The sequence below is a fragment of the Galendromus occidentalis genome, unplaced genomic scaffold, assembly GCF_000255335.2.
Source record: "Galendromus occidentalis unplaced genomic scaffold, Mocc_1.1 scf7180000077485, whole genome shotgun sequence".
Classification (NCBI taxonomy): domain Eukaryota; kingdom Metazoa; phylum Arthropoda; class Arachnida; order Mesostigmata; family Phytoseiidae; genus Galendromus; species Galendromus occidentalis.
The window spans coordinates 2,085,491-2,100,188 of NW_003805473.1; the positions used below are offsets into that span (position 1 = coordinate 2,085,491).

The 14,698-nt window shown below is 51.1% G+C and overlaps 2 protein-coding genes across 2 annotated transcripts; both read left to right on the top strand.

Annotated features, from left to right (window-relative positions):
• Positions 1-2,006: 2,006 nt before the first annotated feature.
• LOC100900642 (trypsin II-P29-like) lies at positions 2,007-4,496 on the top strand. Its single transcript, XM_018640484.1, has 7 exons — positions 2,007-2,246; positions 2,384-2,459; positions 3,274-3,344; positions 3,587-3,687; positions 3,769-3,992; positions 4,081-4,256; positions 4,338-4,496. The coding sequence occupies exons 1-7, from the start codon at positions 2,007-2,009 to the stop codon at positions 4,494-4,496; spliced, it is 1,047 nt and encodes a 348-aa protein (XP_018496000.1).
• Positions 4,497-4,634: 138 nt separating this feature from the next.
• Positions 4,635-6,244, top strand: LOC100900786 (SAC3 domain-containing protein 1). The gene has a single exon (XM_003745907.2). It carries the CDS (start codon positions 5,270-5,272, stop codon positions 6,242-6,244), a length of 975 nt encoding a protein of 324 aa, XP_003745955.1. The 5' UTR covers positions 4,635-5,269.
• Positions 6,245-14,698: the final 8,454 nt, after the last annotated feature.

Genomic DNA, 14,698 nt, shown 5'->3' on the forward strand with positions numbered 1-14,698 from the left:
AATAACGCAAAATAATCATCAGGCGCATGGACTGATTCGAAAAGAATAAGGCGGACTTCAGGTGACCAAATTCCCCGGGAGAGCTCAGTGGCGTCCGCAGAATTTTCATGGAAGGGAAAGCTAGATCGCGTCTTCGCATGGGGCAGGGGGCTTTAGTCCCCCTAGCCCCCCCCCCCCCCCACGCCGACGCACCTGGGAGAGCTCAGGGAAAAGAGGCCGATCCGTTTTTCGTAATGAATGAGATGAGTGTTTCTGATATCATGTGATTTGAGGAGGCAAGTGTTGAACATGATCATCATGGTTCTATGATTTTTCTGCCTTTAGAGCTGTCGATAGAATGTACCGAGTACGCGAGGGTGCTCGAGGAAACTTTTCACGTAGTCGACGCCTGCTTTCCCCCATCAGTACTCGTTGATGGTCTCTGCGGTAGGAATTTCCGGGTCATCATCATATTCATGATTCCGAACGCTACCGTATTGCGAATTCCGTGACGTGGAGGAGAGAACGCCGCTCATCTATCCGGTGACACCGGATGACGGAGTCGAGAGCAGCTCGACCGGACCCAAACGGCTCCTCCGGGTCATGCGGGGAAGATGCGCTTTCAGTGAGTGGAGCGAACATCATAAAAGCGATGACGTTCGTATTTGAGGAGTCGTCCCACCAGAAACGAGAATCGAGAGCCAGCTCGCGCCGTCTATGCACAAAACGACTGCCTTCTCACCCATGCGACCCTCCCTGCTTGCTCGCTTGCTTGTTTCCTTCCGACAGAGGTTCATTGAAAGTTGCTCGACGACGAGGCAGCTTCGACAGAAAGCTCCGCTGATCAGAGTCCGGTATATGTGTGCCGTCACCTGTCAAGGAAGACGCGCCGAGACCCGCGACGTCTCTTACCGAGACGGAGATTCCTAAGCCTGATCGCAAATCGCCAAGGAAGCCCATCTCCGGGGCTTCTCCCTCAACAGCACCGTTCCGATGGGCAACAGACGCCGTGCAGCGATGGGTGCGGGGAAGGGATCCGATTGAACGCCCGCGGAAACGACCGCGTTTTCCGTGCTCTGATCGTGTATCTGTGAGATGAACAACACGCAGGAGTTGTTGACAGATCACTTATGACATTGCGTTTTGTGAAAGCTGTCTTTTCCGGAAGTGAGTTCACTTTGGACCCTCTCGCGCACGAATTTGGAAGGAGCAGCCTTTCCCTGCAAAGATCCTTGCAATAATGTGTAAGTCATTCCCGCTTCCGGAGCTGGTGCTCCAAGCCTCGGGTTCTGAGATTCTTGGGAGGCGCCGAAGTGAATTTCTAGATTTCCAGTCACCGGTACGCGCTCTCCGAATCGGAAGAAATACTTTCAATCGTTGTGAAACAGGCGTCACCTACTCTCGGATTTCCCCGGAACAAGTGCTGTGACGCATATCGCTGAGGTCGATCCGCTGCTATTGGCAGCGGATTCCCACTGTAGAGAGTATCGAATCTACCGAACGAAGTAAAGTCATCCTTGACGATCGTTTTACAGATATGAAGTGGATATGCTTCGCGTCCTTGCTACCTTTCGTCCACTTGGTCGACCCAAACCATACTGATCTCGCGTCGGATCCCACAGGGTCAGCCTCCGTAGCGAATGAAGGTTCGTCACATTGCCCCGACGGATCGTGTAGGATTTGTATGAGGGGTCTTATCCATTCCGGATTCTCCGGCGGAGGATCCCGCGAGTTTACTTTCTGTGATTCCTCTCGTTCAGAATGCGATGGCCTCCGCCAAGTCATCCTCGTCGATGGAGTCCACCCTAACAATCGAGAATTCGCAGACGCTGGAAATCGACGACGCATCAAAAGACACTTCGAAGGGACTGTCCGTATAAAAATCGCATTCCGTGAATTCGGAGCCCATCACCGGAACCGCCGACATCCCCCTCTGGAAGAAGGTTTCGGTCCACACTTCGGTCCCGGACCTGAATTCGGTCCTGGCGCCGGCGGCGAGAGGAGACCCCACCGTCGACGTGGTCCCCATGGGCCGAGGGGACCACATGGGTCTCGGGGCCCTGGGGGACCTCCTGGGCCTCGCCACGGTCCAGGCGGTCCGAGGGGACCACACGGGCCTCATGGATTTGATGGACCCAGAGGACCGCCCGGGCATCATGGACCCAGAGGACCACCCGGGCCTCATGGACTTGATGGACCCAGAGGACCACCCGGTCCAGGCGGACCGGAGAGGCCACCAGGTCCTGAGGGACCTCAGAGACACCCTGGCGAGTCGCCAGCTAACTTGGAGAGACATCCGGATTTGAGCCACACTGATGGTAAATTCCGCCTGTTTCAGCGCTCGCCAAGCTCGTACTCGCATTTCATGATTCTTAAACATACTCGCATTTCATGATTCTTGGAGGAAAAATTGTACTCGCCAGGTGCCACTTTCGAGGACAAAAAGGAGACACAGAAGCCGATTTTGAAGTTCCAAACGTGTAAGCATTACAATGCATTGTATGATGATATCTGAGGGCGGCCGAATCTCGTTCCTTACGAGAATACGATGAGGAACACTCACCAGACCTCAATCCATACACTAATCGAGAAAGCGTGAGACCTGAAGTCTCGTATCACAGTTCGAGACCTCCGGAAATCCATGAGTCCCTGCTCTGGGTGCCCAATTTGATGCGATCATTCAATATCTTCGAAGGATATCGTCTAGCTCACGGAGAGAGCTGGACTCGATCTGAACGAGCGAAAACGGGTTCCGAGAGGAGCGACTTGTTCGGAAAGTTCTCGAATGCCCCGCGCGAAACGACCGCACAGGGAAGGAATGCGTACTTTGATCGATGTTTCATTTTTCTCCTCCGCGAGCGGGTTCAAGGGTCTCGTGGCAGTCGTCGGAACATCACGGCACTGGCGAGAGGCCAACGCCAAAAGTCGGAGGTCTTTTCATTCGGACACAAGTCAGACTCCGATCGCGGAGCAAACGTACATCAGTGCTTCAAAAGAATCGTGAATAATCCGAAATACAAGACGAGGGGCGTAAGCGACTTTCCTTCGAGAGAAAGCTTTGCTTTGAGGGATTAATTATTCAATTGAGGGAGATTCCCCCGGAGATCATTTTTGTGTCAGATCGTCTGACAGATTCCTCTCTGAGCACAGCGGAACCAAGCATGGATGTCGCTGCAGTGGATGACGTCAGCAAAGTCCCTTTATGGGTCTAGCCGCTCGCATAGAAGAATCTTGAAAAATGACTTGGACGGCATGAATCGATGAATGGAGACTAAGAACACGTATGACTTCCAGCTTGTGGCGTAAGCACAACATCCCGAATCGTGGGCGGTGAAGAGGTTCACAAAGACGACTGGAGTTGGACTGTAAGTGGCAACGACAGATCTGAGAGCAACACCAAAGAATCGCCGTGCAAGAAGTAGCTTTCTCACGTAATTCACTCACGCACCCTGTAGATAGAAGGTAAATCTCTTCCTCACCGAGCTATCTCATGTTCTCTGTCAGCTTGCTCTTCTCTCGGGGATTGGGCTCTGGAGCTACGCTCACTTTTGCTCCTCTAAACTTCTTTAGCTGAGACGACCTCTCTCAGACCATACTCATTTCACAGGCAGCCCTCATGAGACCATCGCGCGCCGGTCTGGACCACTTCTGCGGCGCTACCATCGTCTCTGACTGGCATCTGATCACCGCTTCGCACTGCTTGAAGAAGTGAGGACCCGAGCGCGATCAGAATGCATGATCGAGAATCCTTGAGTATCGTTTCTTTCACGGAGCTTCGCGGTTTTTCAGTATGAAAGCCTCAGATCTCTCCGCGCGAATCGGTGTGATCAACTTGAAAAACGGTGATCCGTCACGGGATGTCAGAGTGCAGAAAATCGTCCAGCATCCGGATTATAACGCGACCAATTATTACGCCGACATCGCTATACTGAAGCTCCAAAATCCTATTGAATTCTCGACCAAGGTCCAACCTTGTTGCCTTCCCGACGATTCCGATGCAGCCGGTCGCGACGGTATGGAGAATTTCCTGAGGAGGTAGTTTGCACTATCGATAAGAATTTATCAATGCACATTAGCGAAAAACATCTTTCGTTGTCGCAGGTTTTGTCGTTGGTTGGGGCTCAACGTCTTTCGGCGGACCTCAGTCGCAGGTATTGCAACAAGTCTCATTGCCGATTTGGAGTAACGAGGAGTGCCAGAAGAAAATAGCGATTACAGTGAAGGACGTCATGGTCTGTGCGGGACGCAAAGACGTCGGAGGTCATGACGCTTGCCAGGTACGATTTGACGATTTTATCCCACTCCCCCCAGCCACATAATAGCTCGTTGAGTTTCCGCAATTCGAATTCATCTTTCAGGGGGACTCCGGTGGACCTTTGCTGGTTCGCGATGAGGCAGACAGATGGTGTCTGCAAGGCGTTGTTTCCTTTGGCTTCAAGTGTGCCCAGAAAGGAGTTCCTGGAGTTTACACTCGCGTCAGCAAGTTTCGGGACTGGATAATCGAGAATGCCGATTAGACAACCAACCGCCCGTTCATGTCTCCAACCGGGACACCGTTGTATACTGAGCGCCCTGCTTTTTCCGAGGGGAACATAATGGCCGCAGAAATCTCGATTAGGAGAACTCAAAAAGCACACTCTCCAGCAAGGAACTTCCCCCCCCCCCCCTCGGCGTACAGTAAGGAGTAAGGGTTGTACATGCGATGTATCAATCATATCAAGAGATCTTGCCGTCTTGGATAGTGCGCCTTCCACAGTATAACGTTTAGCTCCTTGGAGTTCCTTCGAGCCTCCGCGAGACCCAACGCAGGGCAACCGTTTCCTCTAGGATTGATAAATAATCATCATTCCCAGGCCGAGAAGAAGCGGGACGAGACGAGCCCTGAATAGACTTCACATTCCCTAGTCTAGAAGTATCCAAGTTTCGAGTGAGAGAGTCGCGCCACCGAATAGATCGTCCCATGTAAGAAGCTTCCGCGAGTATTCCTCTCCTCTCTCGTATCGAAGAGCGTTCTCCTCCCGCATCGATGGCTGAGCTTAAGAGTGGCTTCCTGCCGCGATAGGTTTCTTTTTCTTTTCGCGGTACACAGAAGCAGACTCGAGCGCGCGAGTTCCATCCCAGACACCGCCTGTTTTGCGCAGCGTATCGGGAGGGAATCAGAAGCTCGCTGCCGGCCTTGCTTGGAACCAGCTGACGTTCGCTCCAGTCGGAAGTTTCTCGGAGGAAGATCCGGGAAGCACTCGACGGCATTGGCTGTTTAAGCGCGGAAGCTATCCACGAGTGAGTGACCATGACCCTCGTCGGAATGTGTGCTCAGTTCTGTCCGAAGCGGGAAGTCGATGAGCGCACGAGAAATAGACAGCTCGATCCGCTCTTCGAAAGAGAAGTCGTTTTCAAGAGGTACACTCGATCGGCCGCTGGAAGATCAGCCGAGAAGCCTGAAGACGTGCGCCCTCCCGCGGTCCTCCTAAAAACCGTCGAGTATCTCCTGGGTGACACAGTAAGGCTTGCGGACTTCCCGAGGTGTTACCCCTTCATATGGGATAGATTATGGGCTGTGCGTCAAGATCTCACACTCCAGCAAAGTGCGTGTGTTCTGACGAGAAAAATCTTGGTTCGATGCGTGAAGTTCTATACGGTATCGGTGGTTCTTTGCTCTGGGCGCGACGTACCGCTGAGTTCGTTCGATCCCAAAATAAACGACACCCATCTCGTAGACACTCTCGGCAAACTCTTGCGAATCTACGAGGAGCTTGAAATCGAGGACGAAGATCGTCCTCTGATGGAATCTTTGTGGTTACTCATTAATCTCCGCAGCTCCAGAATTGTTTATAGGGCTTTCAATTTGTCGCCGGAGATCAAATCCAAAATGAAACATGTTCTGAAACTTGCAAAGACCTATTTTTCGTCGAATAATTTCCGCTTTCTTCATTCGATTGACGAATTGCACGTTCTAGAGTCGTGTTTAGTCAGCAAGATCCTCAACAGTGTTAGGCTCGATCTTCTGCAAATCCTGAACGTGGCTTTCAGCAGCAGAAGCTGCGCGTTCCCTCTGGCCGTGCTGTCGGACTGGCTCAACTGTGATGAGAGCGACTGTGAGAAAATCGTTGAATTCTGTGGCTTGCCGCTAGACGGGAACTCTAGGGTCAACTTTCTCAAAACGCATCGAAACTGTAGATTCATTGAGGATCAAACGACCTTATTCCCGAACGACAGCAGGAAATTCGCTATTTCCGAGGACCTCTCCTCGATACTACTACTGTGAATAAACCAATGCATTTTGAATCCGATTTCCTCGAGATAAGGAAGCTATACACGTCCGTCTACGAGAATCAATACCTCGTTGGGAAGAGTTCCTAGGAGTGGAAGGTATGCGATACAGGGCGTACCCTCGACTACAGCCAGAAAATTTTCAACTCGACTGGCAGAGCGGCGTCTATCGATGCTCAGCGGTCATCGAGAAATTCACTGCGATTTTCCATCCGAACTGTCTTTGCCGATTCCTTGGCGTGTCGTCGGCGTCGAGGAGCTACATTATTGCTTCGGGAATCTGTTCAATCTAATAAGCAAGGACATATACCTGTTGCGCGTAACGAAACGTTCATCCCATCTTCCCTCGAAAAGGTGGTCAATGGCTGCCTAATTCCTTGAATGATACGAACAAGTTTCCAAAGCTGCGGAATCAAGGATCCGGAAATCGCCGACCGCCGATCATTGTTCAGATTCATGGCTGCGACCTCCGAAAGCCATGCCAAAGACGCAATCGCGCGAGCCTACTGCGAGATCGGTCCGGAGCTCAGCTGTCCGTCGTGAGTTCGACTGTTGAATAATCAGCGTAATTAAGACAACTAAATACCCCTCTAGACCGGACTTCATCTTCTGCTCGTGAAAAATTGTCCCACGGCCGACGACCATTGATTCTGAAAGTATCGTACTCTTGGATCATATGCGCTCCGAGCTCATCCAATCACCGATGAGCCTCATTTGCTGGATGCGAATCCCGGCTTTCTGAGCTTCCTTCCATTCATAAAATCAGTTCTCGAATCGGAAACGACTCCGAACAGATTTTCGGGGGCTCCCCGAATCTGCCTCAGGACGCTTGATCGCCAGAGACTCCCCTTCCCGATTCCTCTTTTCGCGATGTTTCTTCGGATTTCTCTCCAGTGCCGGAGTCTTGAGGGGAGGTCACCTGTTGAGAAGGAAATCGTACACCGCTCCGTCGAGAACCCATCTCTCGGCAAGCATCCGGCGGGGAGGCTTACTGATGTGAGTATTTTTGACTTACTGAGCATACTTTGTACTTTGCGAAGCTTTGAAGTGAAGCCCGTGAAGCCCTCTCACCGACGATTTCGCTGTAAGCGGCGAAGACGGCGACATACATGTCGTCATGGATCGGCTCTGAGTCGAGGGGGCCAGAACGAGCCCAACTGCGAACGATAAATCCCGCTTTGCGCATGAATTATCTGATTATTAATTATTAATTATTCATTATCTGCTCGGAGGAGTTTTTCCCGAATGAGTAGAAATGGAATCACTCACAGATACCATTCACGCTCAGGGCGTGTCCCATGAGATCTACTCGCGGGTGAGTTCCACTTTTTTTCCTTGTGGCTCTCGTCTGAGAAACGACGTGATCATTCAACAGAGGTTCTCTGGGACACGACCAGGATTCAGCGAGACCCACCAAACGAACTTACGACGATACTGATAATGAAACTCGCAGTGGAGCTCCGGAAGAGGTCTCTGTGTGGACCGATCCGGCGGAATTTGACGCTCTCGGGCTGTGCGAGCAGTCGAGACACCTGGCAGACTTGATATACACATTCCAGGAGATGCAGATTCTCCTCTGTTCCGGGCTTTCTTCCGATTTCCAATCTCGAATCCGGTGTGAGGCCGGAACAATTCGAATGGGTCTTTCCATCCCATGCGCTCTCCAAGAGCTCTCTGCTACGACATGAGAATTGCTGTCCGGATATAATCTGCAGATGAAATCCGAGATCCGATCAGCCTCGGAGTGTCTGAAGGCGAATGAAGGTGAAATTGGAAGAACATGTTCGATACGACCCTCCTCGTTTCAGGAATGTCCGATCGAATCTGTCGACCTCGATCAAAAATGATCTGCTCAGAGCAAGAGGAGATTATGATCAACTTCAGATAGGCGTGATGATAAGTTTGCGGAACTTCTCGTTCGTCAGATGATAATCAGGGGAGGAAAGAAATAGTGGAGCGGCGATGATGAGCATTGAACAAATGGATATGTCGATATCACTGCGGGTGACGTGCTTGCGATTCTGATCTGTACAGAGGAACGAACAAACCTCTACATCATCTTGAATAGGGTTAGCAATATGAGCCACCTTGACGCCATAAAGTGGAGCTTATTTACGCCGCACCTGGACGCATGGAACTTTTGATTTTATCATCTCGGGGGATTCCGTCTGCGTTCAGGCGAACCACACCCAGTCACTGAACTCACCAGAAAAACTGTTGGAGGAAGAATGTGACATCGAGGCTACAGTGACATCTTGAGCAGTGGATAGCCGAGTAGATGAGTTGGCCTATGAGAAGCATGGTGTTGGCCAGAGCGATATACTTCAGATGGACGGAGAGCGAATCGCATAGCTTTCCGCAGTGAGTGGTAGAGAACATCAGACGGTCGCCACCGACTCCGGATAGCGAGAACAGGGGAATAATGAAGACGGACGCAGCGAAGCTTTCAACGAGATCTTGAGAGCTGGATTTCTAAGCAAGCCGAAAAGTTCTTGAGTTCACGACGGCGCATAATCTCGGAGCTTTTTCGCGATGTGAGAATGATGAGCCTCTACTACACCCATAGCTTCAAGAGACGGAATTTCCGGACGAAAAATCCGGGGTGGAAAAGCCGAAAAACACTCCAAAGCCCGACTGTGGTCTCCGGGAGGCGACGCCAACGCGATATCGAGGCTCCATGGACAACTTCAAGCATTGAATAGAGCGAAGTCTTTTCACGACTTGCGGAGGTAGCGATTGATCCTACCATGAAAGTCGGAGAAAAGGGGCATTTGGTGTCGGCAAGAATCATTGAATCTTGCGGGGAGCGGCATCAGGGGTTTGCTCCCGCGGCTCACTCCCCACCGGAGGTTCCCGGAATAATCAGGGGTGTTCCAGAAACCTGGAGGGAAGACCGAGGCGGTTAGGTACCGCATGCCCGTCTCCCACATGCCCGTCTCCCACATGCCCGTCTCCCACATGCCCGTCTCCCACATGCCCGTCTCCCACATGCCCGTCTCCCATATGCCCGTTTCCCATATGCCCGTCTCCCATACGTGCTCCCGATCACGCCTCACGAGACCCTTCCCTGGACCTCAGGTAGGCAGAAGAATCAATCTGTCTCGCGGTATTTTAAGGGAGCGAAGGATCACAGTGTTTTCGGGAGCTTACCATCGAATGTCTTGAGGCCGAGACATTGTAGATGCCTACCGCGGGACTTCCGAATCACAATTTAGAAGATCTTCGAGCGCGTAACGGAATTCTTTTGAATCCTTCGAACCTGCATGGCCATCGTCCGATCACGACTGGAGAAAAATAGAGGCTCTTCGAGAGCCTTCGAAACGCTTACGAGAGACAACCATCCGGGGTAACCTCTTGCGAATGGGCTCTCGATGCGCTGTACAACTTTAACTGCGGAGGGCTTCGTGTCCGCGGGCGCCATCTACACTCCAGAACACTTCATGGTAGGGCATCATTTATTGACGGTATCCTTGTAGGGTGGTGTGGGGTATGAAGACGTTTCAATAACGCCCGAGGGTAGGGCAGTCGTATTCGATTCGGCAGCAGCGGAGTGCGATTTTCCCCATATAAAATCTCAGACATTTCGCAGAAGAGGAGGCTGGCTCGAAGTCTCTTCTAGAGAATAATGAGTGTTTGATGGACGCAATTCGCTTCGTCACTTGACCAGTGTTATTCCGAAAGTGTACTCGGAGAGACGCCGCGGCGGCGGTTACCCTCAAGCCGCACTAAAGCGGATCAGATGAGCGGCGGCGGCTCCGGCAATACCGATACCACTCGGATGGCTGACTTTCCCACGTTAATTCTCCTCCTTCTCCAAGATTGACTAATGTCCTTGTTTTATTAAAAGCAGCACCAAGCGATAGGTAGGCAGTCGGACGAGCGAGCGAACGCGCGAACGCACGAAGGAGGGATACATATATACGTATAAATCGTTATACCGAGGAGTTATTCAGAGCCGTACACTGGCGGCTAAGCGGAATCCACTTTGATCGGACGAGGGAGAGCCTCAGCGCTGTTTCATCAATCGCCCACCACATAGAGACTGTGGCCTCCTCATCACCCGCGTCTTTCACTGCCCGCCAAGAGGGGCTAGTGGAAAGCGGATTTTCGTTGGATGAGGAGCTTCTCATGAATCCACGGAGCTCCAGTTGTCCAATGCATCAGTCGGCCCCCAATGCATAGTCATTGCTCCCCGGAGGGATGTTTTCTATATTGATGCACTTATGAGACAGATCCTTCAACCAGAATGCTCGAATCACCTGAAGTCAGATTTGACGATAGAAGTCATTCACGTGAGATAGTTACGGGAAGAGTCCTCTCACGATCATCGCCTCCTATGCGAAGATCACCTCCTCTCCAGCCCGATGATCTGGTGAGCAGCAGATGATGGTTCCAAAAAGAGCCCGTTCGGAACGACGACGAGCATCTACTCTTCCCGCTCATCGGGGGAGGATGTATGAATCCTCTCGCGGGAGGTTATTCTGCGTCGTTCCCCTTTCGTCGCCAGCAATGAGTCCCGCAATGCAGGTTCCGATCGAGACTGATCAGGACGAGGTACAATCAATCAGCAGGGGAGAAATTCCTCCTGTTTCCGAATGCGAGGCCTTGTGCCTTCATCGGAAAATAAGCGGCTCGTGAACCAGAGCTTGTAGGGAGTGGAAGAGCGTCCGTTCGATTTTGGAGAAATCATGAGACAAAGGCATTCTTCGGAATCTGACAAGACGATTACAAGGACACACGTCTACGGTAGAGGTTCGGTCGCTCCTCTGTGTGGAGAAGTGGTGTGTTGCTGCTTCCACGTGCTCACCCAAGCCCTCACCGATTCGCGTGTGTCCTTCAGTGGCTACTCCGTACCGCGGGGAGGTCGAATATCTACGCGCATTTCTCTGCGGGCTCTAGACCGACATTAAGTCAATCGAGGGAAAGACATTCTCGGATTTGCGCGACCGAGAGAAATTCCAACCACTATTTTGCTGATTTCGGGGATCTGCGGAATCATGAGTGAGTCTTATAGCAGAGAGAGTGCTCCGTTCAAGCAATCGAAGGACTCAAAACCCCCGCCATCTGGCCCGTTGCTATGTCTATAGAACCCTGGGAGTCGCTTTTTTTGCTCTTGTGAGGATCGCATGCCTTACGACGCTGCTCTTTCTGATTCGAATGTTGGATCGAGAGGTCACGGATCTCGCTACGGATTCGACCACTGAGGGAGCGAAAATTTAGTCAAAAATGTCAGCATTTCAATTTTGAGGAGAGCATCGAAGAAATTCAACCAAGAATTGACCTGGTGATTCAGCTGCCGTCACGATCGCTCCTTGATTGTCGGGCCTTCGGAGGATACGGAATAGGAATGAGGTAGAATAAATATTCATGTTTTCCCCGGTCTCCACCTCTGATGTCCCGAACACATCTAAAAGAACGATTCGTATGTTTCAAGCATGTGAGTACTCTACGGAAGCGGAAACTGAGAGTCCTCCCACAACGTTTGGGGTTCGCAAATTCTGCATGGACGGCGAAGGAGGGGATGAGACAGCAGATCGACAGAATGGCCGGTCTGCAGAACGCTGGGTTCTGTTCAGATGTTTTCGAAAGGCCTTCATATAGCGGATCGGGAGTCAAAGTACTTGCTGTAGACTTGAATGCCATACAGAGAAGGCTTCGATTCAGCGGAGCCGGATTCTGCGGATTCGGGACGGCACAGCGTTTCTCCGGTGTGACGATGATATGCCACAGACGGCGAGTATGCGGCTCATGGACTGCATACGTGCCACACATGCCTATTCGAACGTCTTTCCGATTTGAGAGACGGAATATGCATTGTCCGAACGCCCAGCATGTTGTAAGAAGGAGCCGAGTTGGGTACGCGTCGTCTGAATATTGATGGAGAGTCCTGAGACCTCCTGCCGCCTCTGCTATCCTACCATGGAATTCTCGGGGCACGTCTTCACGTCATCACTGCACTTGAGACAACACTGTCGAGAGTGGAACGGACTCATCCGCGGCACAAGGAAATTCCCTCAGGGTGCCAGACAACGGATCCGCCTCATCATAGATTTTTATCCAAGTCTGAGTATCTTGTGGTGATTAGTAGGTCCGTCCCGATCGAGTCTATCTGCAATATTCCGGGAGATCTGTCCCCGGCGACTACGCCCCTCTCGCACGCGTGACAACGGGCTTCGGCTGCTCTTCGGATGGCATCCTTATAAACTTTGGGAGCAGGTATCCGTTCGAGCTAAAAATTATGTCGGAGTTCGTTCTTGACATGAACCTTCCGACTACGAATTTGTTGGTCGGTGTCTTCGCGTGGGCCGAAGTTAGAGACCGCTTTCTACTAGCCGACGTACTCCTCCATGGGGATTTAGCATGGTTCGAAAATACTCTCGAGCCTCTGATTTCCGGCATTTTCAATTTTTTCCACAGACAGTATGTGGAATCGATATGCTAACATAGGTTTCGGGTGGGCCTTGATACGGTGCATCTCTGACATTTTCAGCTCTCAACGTTCATCCGTTTTCTCGGAAAAGCATCGAATGTATGTTTGAAAATACTGTTGTCGCTACTGTAGATTGATCGTGGATAAGCGGTGTTAGAGCCGAGACTCCGAGGCTGATATTTTAAAATGCCTTCAAGCTTGCGGTTCCCAGGTAGAGTCTTCAGCTTAGAACAAATACCCTGATTGGAAGCATAACTCAAACTCGACGAGGCCGCGAGAAGAGCTCGAGTCCAAGTCTCTCCCCGATGTTTAACGTCTCATGGGTTGATGCGCGCATCGTCTCAATTCTGAGAGAAACCATCCGTCGAAGGCCGAGCTCCGCCTCCATTTTCTCTTGAGCTCGAAATTCCATCAAAATGTCGCCGTGGACAGACCCTCTCACGTAGGCATTTCTCCTGGTGAATACTACACCGATATCCGAGGCGTATTGGGTTTCCGATCAACATATGATAACCCCCTCTCGATGCTTTCTCTAGTGAGTAGAGCTCCCCCCTGCAATCAGAGAAGATAGAGGCGGAGCCGCAGCTGTCGGGATTTTCTTGGAACGTTCTCGAAGTTCAAAAGACAGTATTGCATCCGAAGTACAATGCAACGAATAGGCGTGCCGACATAGCGATCGTGAAGCTGCGGAATTCCGTCGAGTTATCATCGAAGCTGCAACCCTGCCGTCAGCCTGTTGATGCTGCGGAAAGGAATGGTGAGTCCACAGACTTGCTCGGAAGATCAGATTGAAGAACCTCCATTGTCCGGGATCTTCCCTCGAGTTTCCCCCTTTTCTGGACAATCGAATGTTCTCCCTGGTTGGGAATCGAGATCTGCATTTTACGAGAAGCAGAGTCTCAAACGAATCGTGATCTACATAATAATGACGATCTTCGCCGGAAGAAATCGGTGGACGTGGCCAACGAAGACAAGATCTGTCCGGGGAGCGCGACTCGTCTATACTACACTCGTATACGGACCTACTACGAGGTTCGAAAAGACTCGATTTTTGTGCGAATGAATAATTATTTCATCGTGAAAACCGGGAAGTTGAAAAGTAGCTCATGAAGAATCTATTTCACAGGGGTATCACTCGTCACCCTCGCTAGCCCGCGATAATGCTAGCAGATGGATTCTTGAGGGAATCGTGTCTTCCGGCTTTCATTGCACTGACTCACCTCAGATATACGAATTAGATCAGATCACAAATTATTACTTAGATGGATTAGAGCGCTCACTCGAAGAAGGTCGATCGTGCAGTCGTCGATAGCCGCCCCCCAGAAAAAGGACACAGAAATCTGCCGTTCAGCATCTGGCTCCATGACCCTTCGATTGTAGGGGTCCCCATTGAAGACTCATCCATCGATGCTCGACACGAAAGTCTCCGCATCATGTGGAATTGTGGAATCGTTCCTGCGAAGAAGCCCACCCATTCATATTCTGAAGCGTAGATCTCCCAAATACCCCTATTGGGGGATATTAGATCTTATCCTCCTCAATAAACATTTCCACTCGCACCTGGCTCATTTCATGTCTTTCTCATTTCTATCACAATCGTCCGGAAGCGGGAGGAGAAAGATAGGTTTCTTGAGAATCCAAAGGAAGTCTATCACTGGAAATACACATATACAACTGCCTCGAGAACCAGCACATCGCTAGCTAGGAAAATCGCGCATCTTTCCATGAATGCCGCCGCGGGCCTACCCTGGCTTCTCTCGGGCGTTCTCGCCCGATCCTGCGTTTCGGGCCTGAAGTACCTTTGAGGGCATTCAAGGAGTCCCAGGGGAGGACTGTTGAGCGATGAAGGAACCTGAAAGATCTGACTAGACGGAAATTCTGAAAGGATCTGACCCACTCCGATGCTCGCCAAGATGATTTTCCAGTTTCAACGAGTGATGATGCCTTGTACATGTATGATGAGCTCTTATCGAGCGACCACGTCGCCGATTGAAAAATTTGGCCTTTCACTGCCTATAA